Source organism: Musca autumnalis, unplaced genomic scaffold, assembly GCF_047663935.1.
Source record: "Musca autumnalis isolate F117 unplaced genomic scaffold, ASM4766393v1 scaffold_2, whole genome shotgun sequence".
NCBI lineage: Eukaryota > Metazoa > Arthropoda > Insecta > Diptera > Muscidae > Musca > Musca autumnalis.
Genome location: NW_027411755.1, coordinates 209,001,029 through 209,018,018, shown reverse-complemented (window position 1 = coordinate 209,018,018; position 16,990 = coordinate 209,001,029). Strand labels below are relative to the sequence as shown.

The 16,990-nt window shown below is 39.8% G+C and overlaps 3 protein-coding genes across 6 annotated transcripts in view; 2 read left to right on the top strand and 1 right to left on the bottom strand.

The window, feature by feature from the left end:
• The first annotated feature begins 8,138 nt into the window (after positions 1 to 8,138).
• On the top strand, positions 8,139 to 11,814 carry Plap (phospholipase A2 activator protein). 2 transcript variants are annotated; one of them, XM_073970728.1, is made up of 7 exons: positions 8,139 to 9,362; positions 9,423 to 9,609; positions 9,678 to 9,880; positions 9,936 to 10,096; positions 10,160 to 10,235; positions 10,890 to 11,032; positions 11,099 to 11,814. In XM_073970728.1, the coding sequence occupies exons 1-7, from the start codon at positions 8,341 to 8,343 to the stop codon at positions 11,662 to 11,664; spliced, it is 2,358 nt and encodes a 785-aa protein (XP_073826829.1). In that variant the 5' UTR covers positions 8,139 to 8,340; the 3' UTR covers positions 11,665 to 11,814. The 2 variants fall into 2 exon arrangements, with proteins under 2 accessions (XP_073826829.1, XP_073826828.1); XM_073970727.1 differs by having other exon boundaries at positions 8,141 to 9,362; positions 9,936 to 10,235.
• On the bottom strand, positions 11,772 to 13,045 carry LOC141395190 (uncharacterized). The gene is made up of 2 exons (XM_073970730.1): positions 12,531 to 13,045; positions 11,772 to 12,309 (listed from the first exon to the last, which is right to left on the bottom strand). Exons 1-2 carry the CDS (start codon positions 12,945 to 12,947, stop codon positions 12,145 to 12,147), a joined length of 582 nt encoding a protein of 193 aa, XP_073826831.1. The 5' UTR covers positions 12,948 to 13,045; the 3' UTR covers positions 11,772 to 12,144.
• Positions 13,046 to 14,370: 1,325 nt separating this feature from the next.
• Positions 14,371 to 16,990, top strand: part of LOC141395187 (uncharacterized) — a 27,017-nt gene continuing 24,397 nt past the window's right edge. The window contains exons 1-4 of one of the 3 annotated variants that reach the window (XM_073970724.1): positions 14,371 to 14,521; positions 14,644 to 14,929; positions 14,996 to 15,224; positions 15,305 to 16,572. In XM_073970724.1, the coding sequence (XP_073826825.1) occupies positions 15,354 to 16,572 (1,219 nt within the window). In that variant the 5' untranslated portion in view covers positions 14,371 to 14,521; positions 14,644 to 14,929; positions 14,996 to 15,224; positions 15,305 to 15,353. Of the gene's footprint in view, positions 14,930 to 14,995; positions 15,225 to 15,304; positions 16,573 to 16,990 lie in introns of all 3 variants that reach the window. The other 2 variants (XM_073970725.1, XM_073970726.1) reach the window with 2 other exon arrangements.

Here is a 16,990-nt window from a genome sequence, read left to right as displayed (position 1 = left end):
CCGTTAAAATCGGATGTCCATTATAAAATCAGTATAGACTGACAATATCTTGCATATGTATTTCTTAGCGATATTTGTATTTTTATATCATATTTTGGATTGTTTTAGAGAATTGCCTTATCCATTAATTCAATTTGATTTAAATAAACAAATCTTAAGCCCTGGTTATGGATTCAGGTGGTCTCATTTACTGTTTGTATAACCTGGTACCTTTTTCGTACATCTGGCAACCCTCCTGATTTAATTATTCTGAAGGTAATAATTGTTTTAGTTGATGGCAATCCATCCTAGGGAACTAAAGAAACTCATAAAACGTCTTAGTTTTCAGATATTCCCGGTTTAAAACCTATAGGACCCTGTTTACATGTAATATGACCTGGTACCCCCTTGGTCCATATGGTAACCCTCTTAGTACGGTTATTCGATGCCTAATATTGTTGATACTTGTTAGTTACTCCCTGTTTAAAATAAAATTCATAAATTGTCCTGATTTTCAAGTATTTACCGAAAATATGGGGTATATTGGAACCTCCATTACATTTCGAAAACATTTATTTGACATTTTACATTACATGTAGTTATGGGTTTTCGTTATTTTTTGTTGGACTACGTGGGTTAATTTTTTATTTATACATCCTATCTTGTCTTAAATAAGTCGTCCCACTAATTTTTGTAAAAAACCCAACATTTTTATCACAATTATCAGTAATTTTTTCAGAAACTAATACAGAAAATGTTAGTTTTCTTGGTTCGAAAACATTTACTTGACAAACTGTATATATGAATATTTTTGCAATTTCGTGCGTGAGTGTGCGTGTTCGTGCCTTCTTGAAAAACGCCGTGTTTGTGCGTGAATTTGCATAAAAATTTTGTTCCGTGTTCGTGCATGTTCGTGCCTAATTTTTTAGGCACGCGCCCATCTCTACTAGGTTAGGTTAGGGGATGTGCAGTTACTAATTTTGACTGCGTCACTCGGAGACCTTCCGGTCCATTGTGATCATCCAGTAGAAAAGAGCTACAGGAAAAAAAGGAGGTGAAAAAAGGGAGGATAGGGAAAAAAATAAAAAGAGAAAGTTGTTAGCGCAGTGAAAGAACGAGTAGATTACAAGAATGTTTAAGAGTGGAGTGAAAGTTTTAGAGTAGGAGAAAAATTTATTTTTAATGGTAGGCAGAATAGTTGAATTTATTTACGCGTTCAGGTTGCGCTGTCCCAGCCACTTCAGATTTTTGATGATGTTGTAGATCACAGCAGGCTCCACAGTTGAGTAGAAAGTTAGACACGGTGGGAAGTGAGCACCTACTAACCTATGCCGTCTACCAGCCATTGCTGGACAACGACACAAGATGTGCTCGATCGTCTCTAACTCCTCCTCGTCCTCACAGAGTCTGCAGTAGTCAGTAACATCCTCATCCCATTTGTTGGTATGGGCCCTGATGTAGCAGTGTCCAGTAATGACTCCCGTCGTTAAGTGTTAAGTTAAGTTGCAGGATTTGATGGCTTTAAGAGCCGCTTGACTATCCACAAAGATAGTCGCCGGTTCAAAGATTTCTGCATCCAAACTTTTTATCAATTCCGCTGCCTTCCAAATCGTGAAGATTTCAGCCTGGAAGACACTACAGTTGCTGTCTAGCCTGAAGGTGTACTCAAGAGATAGCCTTTCACAGTAGACGCCAGCCCCGGTACCTTCCACCATCTTGGAGCCGTCTGTATAGAAAGCCAGACCGTCCAGAGGGGGGTTACTGCGGTTCCAGTCATCTCTACTAGGTATAACGACGTCTATATCGTCAAATCTCAGGACTGGTGATATATAGTCGCTCAGTTTTCCGCGTTGGTTCACATTTATGCCTGATTCATTCAGGATACAACCATGCCCATAGGCACAACTGCGCCAGAGATCCTGTTCATGCAGCCGTAGGGCACTGCGAGTTGCCTGACACTTAATGCTGAGACTCAACGGTTTTAAGTTCAGCATTGCGTTCAGAGCAGCCTGTGGTGTGCTCCTTGTGGCTCCAGTTATGAGGATCGAGGCTGCTCTTTGTACCTTATCGAGCCTACCCGATGTCGATTTTTGGCGCAGTGAGTGCCACCACACAAGAGAACCATAGGATAAAATGGGTCTAACCACGGTGTTATACAACCAGTGTATAATCGATGGGCTTAGGCCCCAAATTTTCCCAATGGAATTCTTGCATGAATAAAGTGCAGTCAATCCTTTCTTCGCCCTTTCCTCAGCATTCCTGTTCCATCGCAATTGACAGTCCAGGATAGTGCCGAGGTACAGTTGAACCTCGATTATCCGTGAATCGATTATCCGGGAACCTCCATTATCCGTGATAGAAAAGAAATGTTGGACATTTTTCCATTTCTTCTATTTTTCGTTATAAACTTCATTGCCCGGGAGTAAAAACACACTTTCCAATTAATCTGATTAAGCAAACAGAAGCTAAACAAACGAAAACAGGAAATTCTCCCGTATTACACAATTTGTGTATTTATGGTATCACAAAAACCATGGAACAAAGTCCATTCAGATGAATCTGATTATGATGATATTATTGGTCTGTTCCTTTACTTTTGAAAGTGGTAAAACCGGCAAATGTAGTAAAAGTTGTAAACTGCTCACATATGAATTGTTTGGTGTCTGAAGTAAAGGAACGCTTTTCGAATAAAAAGTGGTAAAACGTGAAGATTCTTGCATGTAAAGGAACAGAGCTTGCACATTTTTGCCCAAAATGCGTTCCTGTACACCAAAAAAATTACAAAATGTTCACTTCTCTTTGAACAAAAATGGCGCTGAATAACTTTCTCTTTAGAAACTTTTTACACGACAAATTTGGACGAGCAAAAATGTGCAACATGTTTGCTGCCTTCGGATTGGCTGACACGTCGACTTTGACATTTGTTCCAGTTTTTATGACGTTTCTGCCATTTTTCCGTTCCCGTACATTTTGAAAAATGTGTATGTAGAACTCATTTTCGACGGTTTTCTCTTTTGACACTTTTACCATAAAAAAAGTACTGGAACGAAGCTAATATAATGATGGACTAGTGCTTGGTTTACATTTACGAAATCCACTCGATTTCAACTGTCAAATCCATAGGTTAAACGTCAAATGAAATCCAGATGAGATTTCATTTGACGTTTGAGCTATGGAATTGACAGTTGAAATCGAGTGGATTTCGTAAATGTAAACTTAGCATAATTATTCTGCCATTCTGATTACTAAAATGGATCATTTGCATTGCATCATTTTCAATGCTCATTTCAAAAATGCCAATTTTAAGTTTTCCGGTAAAATTTTAGTATAACGGTACTGTAAACGGGATATTTTTGTATGCCATCTTAGAAGAGATGGTATCAATTCCAACCCCCAAATTAGATGACGACCCGGCAATTCAAAAGGAACATGACTTAGCCAGGGCTGGTGAAAGCCAGTCTACGGCAGACAGGACCGCAGTTGTGGGCGGGGACGACCTTCACGGGACCCTCAGAACTATTCATGACACTTTAGAGAGGCAAAGTAGGGAACTCCTCGACCAGCTGGATAGGCTTGTACCGGAGGAGCATTGTGAGGACAAAGGGAGTGCGAACCCTGATACCCAACCGGATGCGGGACCGATTCCGACTGGTCCTGTGTCGGCACCTGCCAATATAGACAATAGGCTTCAAAGGCAGACTGCAACAGAAATGATGTCCGACGACGGGGACTCTAACGAGAACCCGACAACGGGCAGCGACTCGAAAGTTGCATCTGCACGAGAGGCATCGGATGCGAGGCACTACAAACGTGCTGTATCCTATCTTCGCAAGTTCGTAGGGAGAGATGCGAACTTGCATTCGGCGAGGGAGGTCCACCTCATCAGGGGTAAGCTGAAATTTATAAGGAAGTACGAGAGAACTTACCCGCATGAATTTCATCGCGAGCTCCAGGTGGAACGGATCTTCCTCCCGGATAAAGTAGTGGAGCCGGCTAAGCCTACTGCCTCTGGCAAATGTGCTACGCCTAAACCTATTCAGAAGCTTAACCCGAACCGTCAGGTAAAGGCTATTGAGTGCACCCCCAAACCTACAGGCACCCCTAGTGATGACCGACCGGTGAAGGACTCTGCCTCAAAGCCCGATTCTGCACCGAAAGGCAAGGGTGAAGCGGCTGGAAATGCTGGTCTCAATAGGAAGATGGTTGGACCAGCTAAGGAAACATCGTCTTCTGGAGAAACGAACAATGCCCCGCAGAATAAATCTGTGAAGCGCGTTCGTTCCTCCGAGGGTCCACAGCCCTCACCAAAGAAGACGATGACTTCTCAGCTGGTTGAACCATCAACCTCGTATGCGGCGGCTGTTGAGCGTACTACCAAGGGGAAGCAACCGAGTACAGAGAAGGCATCCACCTCCTCTGGAAAAGTTAACCCCAAGGCGCGCGGTCAAGGACGCAAGAAGCCATACAGTAGACCAGTTGCAGTGGCAGATGATAAAGACCTTCATTTGGCAATCATCGACAGAGCTGACCCGAATGGTAGAATCAGCGACAGTCACTGGTTGCTTTTTGAAATTGGTCTTCGTTCTGCAATAGTTTCTGAACCGGAAGATCAGGAGGACCGACAATTTGGCAGCGCCTTCTTGCGGAAGGGTGTCAAAGTTATTAATTATCTGAACAAGAAGTCACGAGACTTTCTTGTTCGGACAGTTGAGGGCTTTGGCGCTCTGTGGGAAGGAGCTGATCTCGCGGCGGTCCCCCTAACTGATATTCCATCCAGGAAGGTCCTTTCAGCGTGGATTCCCCCACCTACTGTGGATAAGGAGCTCCTGCTGAAGATGCTCAGATTGCAAAATCCCAAACTCACTACATCGGGCTGAACTGTAATAAGTCTAGCACCCTGTAACGAGGATGGTTGTTTAGTTGCAAGAGTGGCGGTAGACCCCCCTGGGGAGTTATATCTTAGAGAACGTGAGGGAAAACTGAATTTCGGTTCAGGATGGGTTCGGTTTCGACTGAGTCCACCCCACGAAACTCAGTAAGGGTAGGGAAGCGGCAAAAGCTGCGCATTTTGCAGATCAATCTGCATCATTGCAAAGCCGCCGCCGCTGAACTACTCTTGTCCCTCACGACCTCTGAAGTAGACATTGTCTTAGTCCAGGAGCCTTATATCTATAAAAATAAGGTTTCTTGACTAAGCAATGCCAATTTCGACATCTTCGCCGCGTCCGAGGGGGACAAGGTGAGGACTTGTATAGTAGGTAAAAAGAGCTTAAATCTAATCTTTTTATCTAATTACAGCAACGGTGACATGTGCAGTGTTAGGCTGGAGAATGGTACGGGGATGGCCACACTGCTGTCATCCGTATACATGCCTTTTGAGGCCCCAGACCCACCAAACTTGGATGTCCGACGGTTGCTCGATGACATGATGGGTACCTGTAACGTGATCCTGGGATGCGACGCAAACGCTCACCATTTCCAATGGGGCAGCAAAGACACCAACAAAAGGGGTGAGTCTATATTCGACTTTATTTTATCATATAATTTACGAATATGTAACAGGGGTAATGATACAACTTTTAAAATTAGGGATAGGGAGGAGGTCATCGACCTAACCCTCTCTAATCTAGATGACTCCGTCCTATGTAATTGGAGGGTATCTAAAGAATGTTCCTTCTCGGATCATATGAAGATATCTTTTGATGTCATTTTGGACGGGGGTCGCCAAATGCCTTATAGGAACCCGCGAAGAACAAACTGGGATAAGTACACGGAACTAACGAGTTCTCAACTGGCTCTTAACATTAATGTGGAAACAGCTGAGGATCTTAACGGGACCGTAAAAAATCTTACAGACGTTCTTCTCCGTTGCCATAAGGAATCCTGTCCACTAACCTATCCTGGGAAGAAATCTCTGCCAGTGTGGTGGAACAAGGAACTTGGCGAGCTTAGAAAAACTACCAGGGCTCATGAGACTAAACTCGACATTGATTGGGACTCCTACAAGGTGAGTTTCAATAAATACAAGAGTGAGATCAAGCGAGCTAAGAAAAAATCTTGGGTGAATTTCTGTGAGTCAGTAGAAGGAGTTAACGATGCAGCTAGGTTTCGTAGGAACTTTCCAAGGACCCTAAATCCATTGGAAGTATCAAGAAGCAAGATGGTGCGTGGACTGACTCTGCTACCGATACTCTTAACCTCCTGGCGGAGACCCACTTCCCAGGCTGTAAGGATGCGGACACCGTCAATAATGAATGTGACGACCTCCAAATTCAAGAGCCTAGGGATTTGGATCTCATTGATAAGATGGTTAACAGAAATAAGATTAAATGGGCTGTCAACACTTTCAAGCCATATAAGTCACCTGGAACTAATGGTATAACGCCGGCGATGCTTCAATTTGCAGCGCCGCTTTTATATCAAATCCTGGAGGAGATCTATAGGGCGTGTTTGACACTCTCATATGTACCGGGTCTGTGGAAAGAGGTAGAGGTTACTTACATTCCCAAAGCGGGGAAACCTAGTCACTCTGCACCAAAGGACTACAGACCCATTAGTTTATCCTCCTTTCTCCTTAAGACTCTCGAGAGACTGATCGATTTGGAGATAAGGAGTCATGTAGACACCGCCTCTATATGCAGCTCACAACACGCCTATATTAAAGGCAAATCTGTGGAGTCTGCCTTGCATGAGGTGTTTGGCTTCATTGAGAGGAATATGGAAAACTCAAACTTTACCTTGGCTGCCTTTCTGGACATAGAAGGAGCCTTTAATAACGTAGAACTTGAGTCCATAAAACTCTCACTTAAAGCATAGTACACACGGTCCAACAAAACTGACAGTCAACGTACTTTAACGGCAATTTTCTGGCAAATAAAAACTTTTTGTTAGCTAAAAATGATTGAAATACAACATTTAAGGTATAATTTAGTGATTAGGAAAGTAATTATTCAGCTAGACTTTGATATTAGGTCTGTACGATAACTCAATAGTTTGTACAAATTTGTACAAACTTTTACAAAATGCTGTTCGATAACAAGCTTCTTCAGTGAAAGAAGACTGGGAGGTATTGCAAGTACTCGCAAGAACTTGCAAATACTTTTTACTTGCGAAGTTATCGAACAGGCCTATTAACGAAATAGACCTCGATGACTGTCAGTTTTGTTGGACCGTGTGTACTAGCTTTAAGAAAGTTAACACACCTGAGCCCCTAACTTGCTGGATAAATAATATGCTAGAAAGCAGAATTATAAACTCCAGCATTGGGGAGACAAAAATTAGGAAAACAGTAACTAGAGGCACCCCCCAAGGAGGGGTGCTCTCACCGCTACTGTGGCTACTTGTTATAAACAATATTTTGACGGACCTGGACAATCAAGGTATAAAAGTTGTCGCCTATGCGGACGACGTTGTACTACTGATTTCCGGTAAGTTTCCGTCAACCATTCGGAGCTTATGCAAGGAGCATTATCGACGCTGTCGCGCTGGGCTAAGGCCAATGGCCTTGGAGTAAAGCCAACCAAGACAGAACTGGTAATGTTCACGATAAAGCGTAAGCTCGGCGCATTTGTACCACCAACATTGGATGGAGTGCAGCTTCGGCTCTCGCCTGAGGCAAAGTACAGTCGGACCTCGATTATCCGTGATGGTCGGGACCGGAGGCATTACGGATAATCGATTTTTCCGGATAATGGAGGCAATGCTTTTATGTAGTTTTTGAACATATTTTTAAGTAAACATGGCATAATATTGTACAATAATATGAAAATCTGCAATTTTTATTAAATTTGTTGCGGTAATCCACCAAATTTTAGAAGGGTAAATAAATATCATCATCATATTCATCTGAATTGACTTTGTCCCATGGTTATTGTGATACCATAAATACGCAAATTGTGTAATACAGGAGAATTTCTTGTTTTCGTTTGTTTACCTTTTGTTCGCTTAATCAGATTAATTGGAAAGTGTGTTTTTACTCCCGGGTAATGAAGTTTATAACGAAAAATTGAAGAAATGGAAAAAAGTCCAACATTTCTTTTCTATCACGGATAATAGAGGTTCCCGGATAATCGATTCACGGATAATCGAGGTTCAACTGTATTTCTTTGCAGTCTACCAATCTGGCAAGTTTCCAAACAAATGAAAAAGAAGAAGAATTTGCACATACACAACTATCAATTCAAAGTGACTGAATCTGTTGTGTTGTTGTCATTCTGTCGCAATTTTTTTAAATATCATTCTTTTGTTGGCCGGAATTTGGAATTTTTTGCAAACGGGAAAAGTTAGCGACTAATTTCTCTGTTGTTGTTGTAGAAAACTATACAAAGAGTAAACGATTAAGAAAACACTGCAATAACCACAATGGCAAACACATTGGATAGCTATAAATTAAGTTGTGAACTTATAGGTCACAGTTCAGATGTGAGATCAGTGTCGGCTGGAGCCATAACGGAAGGTGGACAAATGATTGTGTCTGGCTCGAGAGATAAAACCACTAAGCTATGGAAACCATTAGATAATGGTTACATCGAAGCTCTAACGCTGCAAGATCACAAGAATTTTGTATCCTTTGTATTCTATTATGAAGCAGAAGGTTGGCTATGTACTGGTAGTAATGACGCCACAGTATGCATTTATGCAGAAAATTCAGTATTGCCAATTCTAACACTGAAGGGTCATGAGTCTACGGTTTGTAGCATAGCGTCCGGAGTGGAGCCTCATAGCATAATCACTGGTAGTTGGGATAAAACAGCACGTATTTGGACCATAGACGAATCTGGAGCCTACACATTTGTTGAACTGAAAGGCCATGAAGCTGCTGTTTGGTCTGTGGCCTCAATGCCAGAAACAAAGAAATTTGTGACCGGATCAGCTGATAAAAGTATTTGTTTCTGGAATGCCAAGGGCGAGAAGTTGCGATTGCTCAAGGGTCATACTGATTGTGTAAGGAGTATATTGGCCCTTAGCAGTGGTGCTTTAATATCCTGTGCCAATGATGCCACAATACGAGTGTGGAATGAAGATGGTGAATGTGTCCATGAAATGAGTGGTCATACTAACTATATTTATTCCTTGGCACAGCTAAAGGCATTAGGTGACGATTACATCGTCTCGTGTGGTGAAGACAGTACTATGCGTATGTGGAATATAAGTACAGGCCAACAATTGGGCGATGCTTTAGTCCACCCTGCCCAATCCGTTTGGTCTGTAACATGCTTGCGTAATGGTGATATTGTTACTGGCTCGAGTGATGGCATTGTTAGAGTATTTACCAAAGACGCTGGCCGTGTTGCACCTGAGGCTGTTCTTAAAGCGCATACCTTGGCTGTGGAAACACGTAAACAGCAAATGTCCGAAGATTTGGGAGGTGTTAAGAAGACGGAGTACGTTTTTGGAGTGGAATAATTATAAACATACTAATTTGAAAATGTTTTTGTTTTTAGTTTACCTGGGCCAGAGTCCCTGTTGACCAATGGCACCCGTGAAGGTCAAACCAAAATGGTTAGACATCCAGACGGCAGTGTGAAGTGTTATATGTGGGAACTAGGTAACTGGAAGTTAGTGGGTGATGTGACTGGAGCCTCCGGTGCTACGCAAAATACTTCCGGCAAGAAATTGCATGAAGGCAAGGTAAGTAGAGAAGCGAAATAATCAATTTCAATTCCTTTTAATCTTGGATGTATTTTCATATTTTTTAGGAATATGACTATGTGTTCTCAGTTGATATATCTGATACTGAACCACCTCTGAAACTGCCCTATAATCGCGGTGAAGATCCCTGGCATGCTGCCCAAGCATTTATACATCGTCATCAATTACCTCAAGCATATTTGGATCAAGTTGCAAATTTCATTATTAAAAATGCAGACAGTGCACCCATACAGACGGCCACCAATACAGGGTAAGTATTGCGATATATCGCACTAAAAATATCTTTAACCATATTGTCTTTACAGTGCCTATCAGGATCCCTTTACTGGTGGCAATCGTTATGTACCCGGTTCTGGTAATAGCAATTTTCAACCGACTGGTAATGCGGATCCATTTACTGGTGGATCTAGTTATAGCACTGCTGCTAGTCAGCAGGCGCCTAAAGTGGATGTTAATTTTGTAAAAGGTTTGTGCACTTGCAGATATCCTTTCGAAAGCAAATTTCCTAATTCCACATTTAATGTTTCAGGTGAAAAACATTTTCCTGTTAGCAAATATTTAACATTCGATGTTTGTGATCCTACAAAAGTTTTAGAAAAACTCAAGTAAGTAAACAATAGCGAACGTTTGATTGCCAAATCATCCAGTCGAATCTTCGTTTGAATGAGTTGATCATAAATGAAAACAACTACCTCTACTGGTTCCAATAAAAAATAGCAGGGTTTAAAATACTAACTCCATATTAGCAAAAGCACCGAAAATTTGCAGCTTTGCCTGCTAAAAAAAAACAAAACAAAAACAAAAAACAAATTCTTTAAAAAATCCACGTCTTGTGGTCTGCCGTTCCTTAAAAAAAATATTAAAAAATCCACGTTTTGTGGTCTGCCGTTCCTTGAAGAAATCTTTAAAAAATCGAGGCTTTGGGCTCTGCCGTTCCTTGAAAAAAATCCAGGTTTTGTGGTCTGCTAGTTCTTGGAAAAATTCTTTAAAAAAATCCACGTTTTGTGGTGGTCGTTAAAAAACTTCAGAAAATTCACATTTTGTGGCCAGCTTGTTCTTGGAAAAACGTCTTTAAAAAATTTACGTTTTGTGGTCTGTTGGCCCTTGGAAAAAAATATTTAAATGTCCAGGTTTAGTGGTCTGTTTGTCCTTGGAAAAAATTCTTTAAAAAATCCAAATTTTGTGTTCTGCCGATCCTTGGAATAAATCTATTTAAAGAGTCCCCTAGATACATAATGTATTTTTCTGCTTTCCTCCAGAGAATTTAATAAAAAATTACCTGCCACAAATGAAAAGGTATCCGACACCCTTTTGGAGGCTTGCATCAAGTTGACAGATCCTGCTCCAGAAGTTGAGCAAACATCCATAGAAGCTTTACAAATCCTACTAAGATGGCCAAGTGGTAAGTAAAAACAAAATAAAGAGCCCCATATAAGCCCTGCAACTAAAACCTATTCCTTATTTACAGAACTACTATTTCCTGTTATCGACATCATACGCTTAGCTGTACGCAATGAATCCATATTTGTACTGTTGAATTCGATGAATTTCCTTGATGCCCTACTGCCACACATTACCACATCGGCCCCCAATCAACTGATGATCGTACGCACCTTGGCAAATAGTATGAATCATGCGGCTGGCCGTAAAGAAGTTGATGTACGTTTGGCTCCCTTGGTCGAACATATTAATAACATTAAATCGGGAAGCAATAATTTACAAATTGCCATTGCCACTTTCTATTTAAATCAAACCATAACACAGACCACTGGCCTGGCAAATGGTGATAAGTGCCGCATTTTAACTGAAGGTTTAATAGAATTCCTAAAATGGGCCAGTGATTTGGAGGCCTGTTATCGTTGCATACAAGCATTGGGTAATATGACCACTACACCATTTGGTCAAGAAACTTCAGCCTTGGTTATATCTGTGGACTATGTTATGGATAAGTTGCGTGAGCTTACAAACACACCTCAAGTAGAGACATTTGCCAAAATCAATAAGGCAGGAACAGCTTTGTTGGCGGCATTTTAAGTTTGTGTAATCTGGGTGTGTGGGATGCGTGTGGATGCATAAATACATTTAATAATATCAATCATCAAATATTTGTAGCACTGCAGTGAGAAACAACAACAAGTTAATACAATGAAATAATATTTTATTTATCTCTTTTTTAAACATTAACATTCTATATAAGTATTAATTTGTTTAATGTTTTGCATATTAGGTTAACTACAGAGTGTGGATTACGAAGTTATGGTTATTAGATGATAATGTAGAGGTTTTTCAAATCGTTTTGAAAAACATATGGAATAGTTTGCAGTATGTGGCCGACTTTCGTATTGTCAGTTGCTTTGTATTCGTGCATGAAACTAGGGGATCCTAAATTGATTTCCCCCACTACTGCAATTTCATAAAATTACTCTAGTATGTAACTCGATTTAAGAAAACCTAGTTTCATGCACGAATACAAAGCAACTGACAATACGGAAGTCAGCTATCTGTCTTAATACACTACTTGGTTTGTTTATCTACGTCCATTTGACCATCATTGGAACCTGGTTTCCTTTGTCGTATACGTTCCAGTAGCTCCTCTTTCCAACGTTCTTCCGGTACACCATCAGCCCACGAGGGTACAGCCATATTGGGTAAAGAGAAATTGGCCATGGCGCTTAAAATCTAAAATATACGAAGTATATCAGCAAAAACTTGGTTTTGTTCGGGGCCGTGTCCAAAATCCACAATCGATTTTCCTTTAGATTCACTATTATGGATGTATTTGGCCGACTTCTGTATTGTCAGTTGCTTTGTATTCGTGCACAAAGATGTAAATATATACGTCTTTGTGCATGAATACAAATCAACTGACAATTCGGAAGTCAGTCTGTCTTTTCACTTACCTGCTGTGTCTTATTACTATCCAATTCAATTTCTAACTCTTGTGGTCTTGGTTGACTCCAAACTTCTCGCTCCACTTCAGCATCTATACTTTCAATGGGTGGTAAATTTGGATCACCATATGTCACCTCACTGGCCTCTACATTATCTTCATTTGTAGAGGGTTGTTGTGCTCTAGACTGTGCATTGAAACCTTCAGTATCATCGTCAGCATCTTCATCATCATCTTCCATTGCACCATTTTGTAGTGTATACCCCTGATTATGTTCATCCATAGATAAAGGTTGATACCCATCATAATCGTTCATTGATTCATTATCACTATCATCGCTGCCGCCAGCAGGAGGCGGATGATGTACAATTTGTGTTGTACGTAAATCTTCTTCACCAGCATCGCTGGGTAATTCTGGAGAGCCCATGGAAAAACGTTCTGAACCTTGGAAAGTGCTAGGAATGCTTGGAAAAGGTGATTCAAAATTGTTTTGATTCTTCTTCTTCCTTCTTGAGATTAATTTATTGGTGGGATGATAACCAAATGTGCCCATCTCAAAGTAAATGTCACTGTTGTCATTTTAACATAGTCCGTGTTTACCATGGTACAATTACTTAGGTAGAAACCACGGTACAATTACTTAGGTAGATGCCTCAGCCCAGCTGATCGAATCTAAAACGTCAAAAAACTAGGAATTCGCCATGAAAAATCAAAACAAATAACCATATGATTGGGTAAGTAAGAGATAGCATGTCATCACTTTAAAGACAAACACAAGCGATAAAAAGAGACAACAAGAGACCATTCGGCGAAAATTTTGACAGTTTACATTACAAAAAAAGTTGCTTTGTTGTAGCAATTCGCCGATGCATCTACCTTCCTAATTGTATCATGGGTACATGGTACAATTACTTAGGTAGATGCATGGTACAATTAGAAAGGTAGATGCCTCAGCCCAGCTGATCGAATCTAAAACGTCAAAAAACTAGAAATTCGCCGTGAAAAATCAAAACATAAACCATATGATTCGGTACATGGTACAATTACTTAGGTAGATGCATGGTACAATTAGAAAGGTAGATGCCTCAGCCCAGCTGATCGAATCTAAAACGTCAAAAAACTATGGGGGTTATCATGAATGAAAGTTCCCCCGTGAATTTTGTTTTTCAGCCGTTGCAACTTAAGGGAGAAAGTGAAAAAATTCACGGGGAATTGCCGTTCATGATAACCCCCTATGAATTCGCCATGAAAAATCAAAACAAAAAACCATATGATTCGGTAAGTAAGAGATAGTATGTCTACACTTTATAGACAAACACAAGCGATAAAAAGAGACAACAAGAGACCATTTGGCGAAAATTTTGACAGTTTACATTACAAAAAAAGTTGCTTTGTTGTAGCAATTCGCCGATGCATCTACCTTTCTTATTGTACCATGGGTAGATGCCTCAGCCCAGCTGATCGAATCTAAAACGTCAAAAAACTAGGAATTCGCTATGAAAAATCAAAACAAAAAACCATATGATTCGGTAAGTAAGAGATAGCATGTGTTCACTTCATTGTACAAACACAAGTGATAAAAAGAGACAACAAGAAACCATTTGGCGAAAATTTTGACAGTTTACATTACAAAAAAAGTTGCTTTGTTGTAGCAATTCGCCGATGTTTCTACCTAAGTAATTGTACCATGATTCGGTAAGTAAGAGATAGCAGTTCAAGTACGATCAGCTGGTATTTTCTGTTTCGTCAAACAAAAATAACTACGGTAACTACTTTTTCTCGGAAAATGTTTTGTATGTATCTACCTGAATTGACAGAAAAGAAATTCGCCTCTGTTTATGAATTTTGACATTTAAAATCTTCGTTTTTCATTGAATTCGCTTGATGGAGGACCATGGTACAATTAGAAAGGTAGATGCCTCAGCCCAGCTGATCGAATCTAAAACGTCAAAAAACTATGAATTCGTCATGAAAAATCAAAACAAAAAACCACATGATTCGGTAAGTAAGAGATAGCATGTCTACACTTTATAGACAAACACAAGCGATAAAAAGAGGCAACAAGAGACCATTTGGCGAAAATTTTGACAGTTTACATTACAAAAAAAGTTGCTTTGTTGTAGCAATTCGCCGATGCATCTACCTTTCTTATTGTACCATGTGGAGGACCAATTATTGGGCCATGGTTTTTAGGCAATAGGGGGTAGGAAAGAGTATTGAGGAGCTCTTTCCTCTCCGCTCTCTCCCAAAAACTCAATTTACTTTCCCGAGAAATTTGTGTGTCTAAACACAGACATAAGATGGGTCTGGCTGTTAGAAATTTGAACAAAATGTTAACAGATCAATTCAATTTGTCGAAGGTGTAACGGATGATGAGGACGATTTTGTAGAGACAATTTAATTTCTTTGGTAATTTTTATTCATAAATAAACTATGGATTCATAGCATATACATCAATACTCTCTTTACTTTTAGAAGACAGTGACGAGCAGTACTAAGATGGATTTTAACAGCGAATATGTTGATAAGCTAATGAGTCAAAAGGAGAATAGACAAAAATTAAGAACGGAAAATCTTCGAAATCAAATCATGCTGCGACAGATAAAAGATACTCATCCCATGTACTGAATGTCAGATCGATTAAAGGAGCAAAAGCAAACAAGTGCATACATTGGCTGGATCCAAACATGGTTATGGTTTCAAGGTAATAAATTTCCCATAAGATGGACGTGTCATTTAAATAATTTTATTTATTAACATAATTTCAATTTTTATTTGAAATAGACTTCATATCTATTTTTAACACAACATACTAAAAAAATTTCCTCGAAAAATGGGACGTCGTAACTCCAACAAACAACGTAAATCCAATGCTGAAGAAAAAAATCCAACCCCCTCATCTATGACAACAGAAAATTACCGCAAGCGCATTTTCCTCTATCTACAGCCAAAAACAATATTCTATCCATTGGATGAGGAAGAAGGCAATGTGGAAGAAAATGTAACATCTGTAGAAATTGAATTGACACATCAATATAATGCAATAACTAAACTCTCCGATCATTATACCATCGATAATACCATACACCTTGATGAATTTGCGATGGGAGAGGAGAAACCAACATTTAGCATTACCATTAATCAAGATGATATTGACAATGTAAACAATTGTTTTATAACACTTACCCTTTATGAGAATATTTCCCGGCCATTTTGGCCAGACGTGGGAAGTGAGGAAGAATCTATTGGCGATAGTGTTCATAGATTGGACAAACAACAATACGAAAATGTATCTCTAGAAGAAGCTGGCGAAACCGAAGAAAGTAATACTTTGTACATTATTGAGCACCGTCCTGTGGCTCAGGGCTATATTGATCTATTGGATTTCTTTAGCAAAACTCGCATCAGATCCAGCTGTACTGTTTTTCTTTATCCCCTAAACACATCGAATCATCGTTTAACCTGTAAAATGGAATGGGAAATTTATTCTTTACATCCACTTGTTAAAGACATGACCCTGTCAAATGTCCTCTTTATCACATTGGCTTCCATTTACAATGTAGATGGGGAACTTTTTGAGAGCTCATGTGAAGATCTAATGGCGAAATTTTCATTATTTGCAACTAGACCCAATGAAATGATGGAAGTGGATAAGATACCCTTATGCAGTTTTCGTGGATTCTCCAAGCAATTGATTAAAGATCAAGTACTTGATATAAAATGGGAGAACCTTAAAGATGCTCGATTTCAAAATGAACAAACAATGGCCATAATGGCTGAGTCGAAAATCAATCCCCAAAAATTATTCTATGAACTGTTGACAAATGAAAACAGCGATGTTCACTTTGAGGATATTGATTGTGATCAGGATTCTGCTTGGATATGTAACTCAATGTATCGTTATGTTCTTACGGATGTCATGGAAAGGCAAATAGAAGATGTGTTGGCTTTTGATAGCTATCGAATTTTGTTGGAATTGGTGAGAGAAAGTGAACCGGATTTGGTTATGCTGCAGGGTTTTATAAATCCGGCGGTTTTTATGTATCCTCAAGGTAAGAGGCGCACTTTATCACTATTGATATTAGGTCTGTCTGTAACAAATTGTTAACAAATTGTTGAATGTTATCTGTTTAGACGATTTTTTAATGTCTGCATTTGATGTAGGATATAACGCATCAAATTTTTGGGGCCAATGTGCCATGTTTTTTTTGAGTACATAACGCTTTTTGTCAACTTAAATAATTTTGTTTTCGAATGAAAGCTGAGGTAGGCAGACAGACGGACAGATACAAAATTCGGCTACGCGAACCTTTTGTTTACAATTTGTTCTAATATTTTTTTCTCATTTATTCAAATCAAAAACAAAAAGGCTCCTCTACATCACCAATAACTTGTTATCGGCGATTATTTTCTATCGTTTTACGTAATACAAATTTTAAATTTTGTGGCAGAGACGACTGGCAACGCAAC

Bases quoted from the DNA above. Each gene is read 5' to 3' on its own strand.
- Plap (XM_073970727.1), top strand. From the start codon at position 8,341: ATGGCAAACACATTGGATAGCTATAAATTAAGTTGTGAACTTATAGGT. The intron at 9,881-9,935 runs GTAAGTATTGCG...TTGTCTTTACAG, and splicing joins CAGACGGCCACCAATACAGG to TGCCTATCAGGATCCCTTTA. The intron at 10,236-10,889 runs GTAAGTAAACAA...GCTTTCCTCCAG, and splicing joins AAAGTTTTAGAAAAACTCAA to AGAATTTAATAAAAAATTAC.
- LOC141395190 (XM_073970730.1), bottom strand. From the start codon at position 12,947: ATGGGCTCTCCAGAATTACCCAGCGATGCTGGTGAAGAAGATTTACGT. The intron at 12,310-12,530 runs GTAAGTGAAAAG...CGTATATTTTAG, and splicing joins ATAGTAATAAGACACAGCAG to ATTTTAAGCGCCATGGCCAA.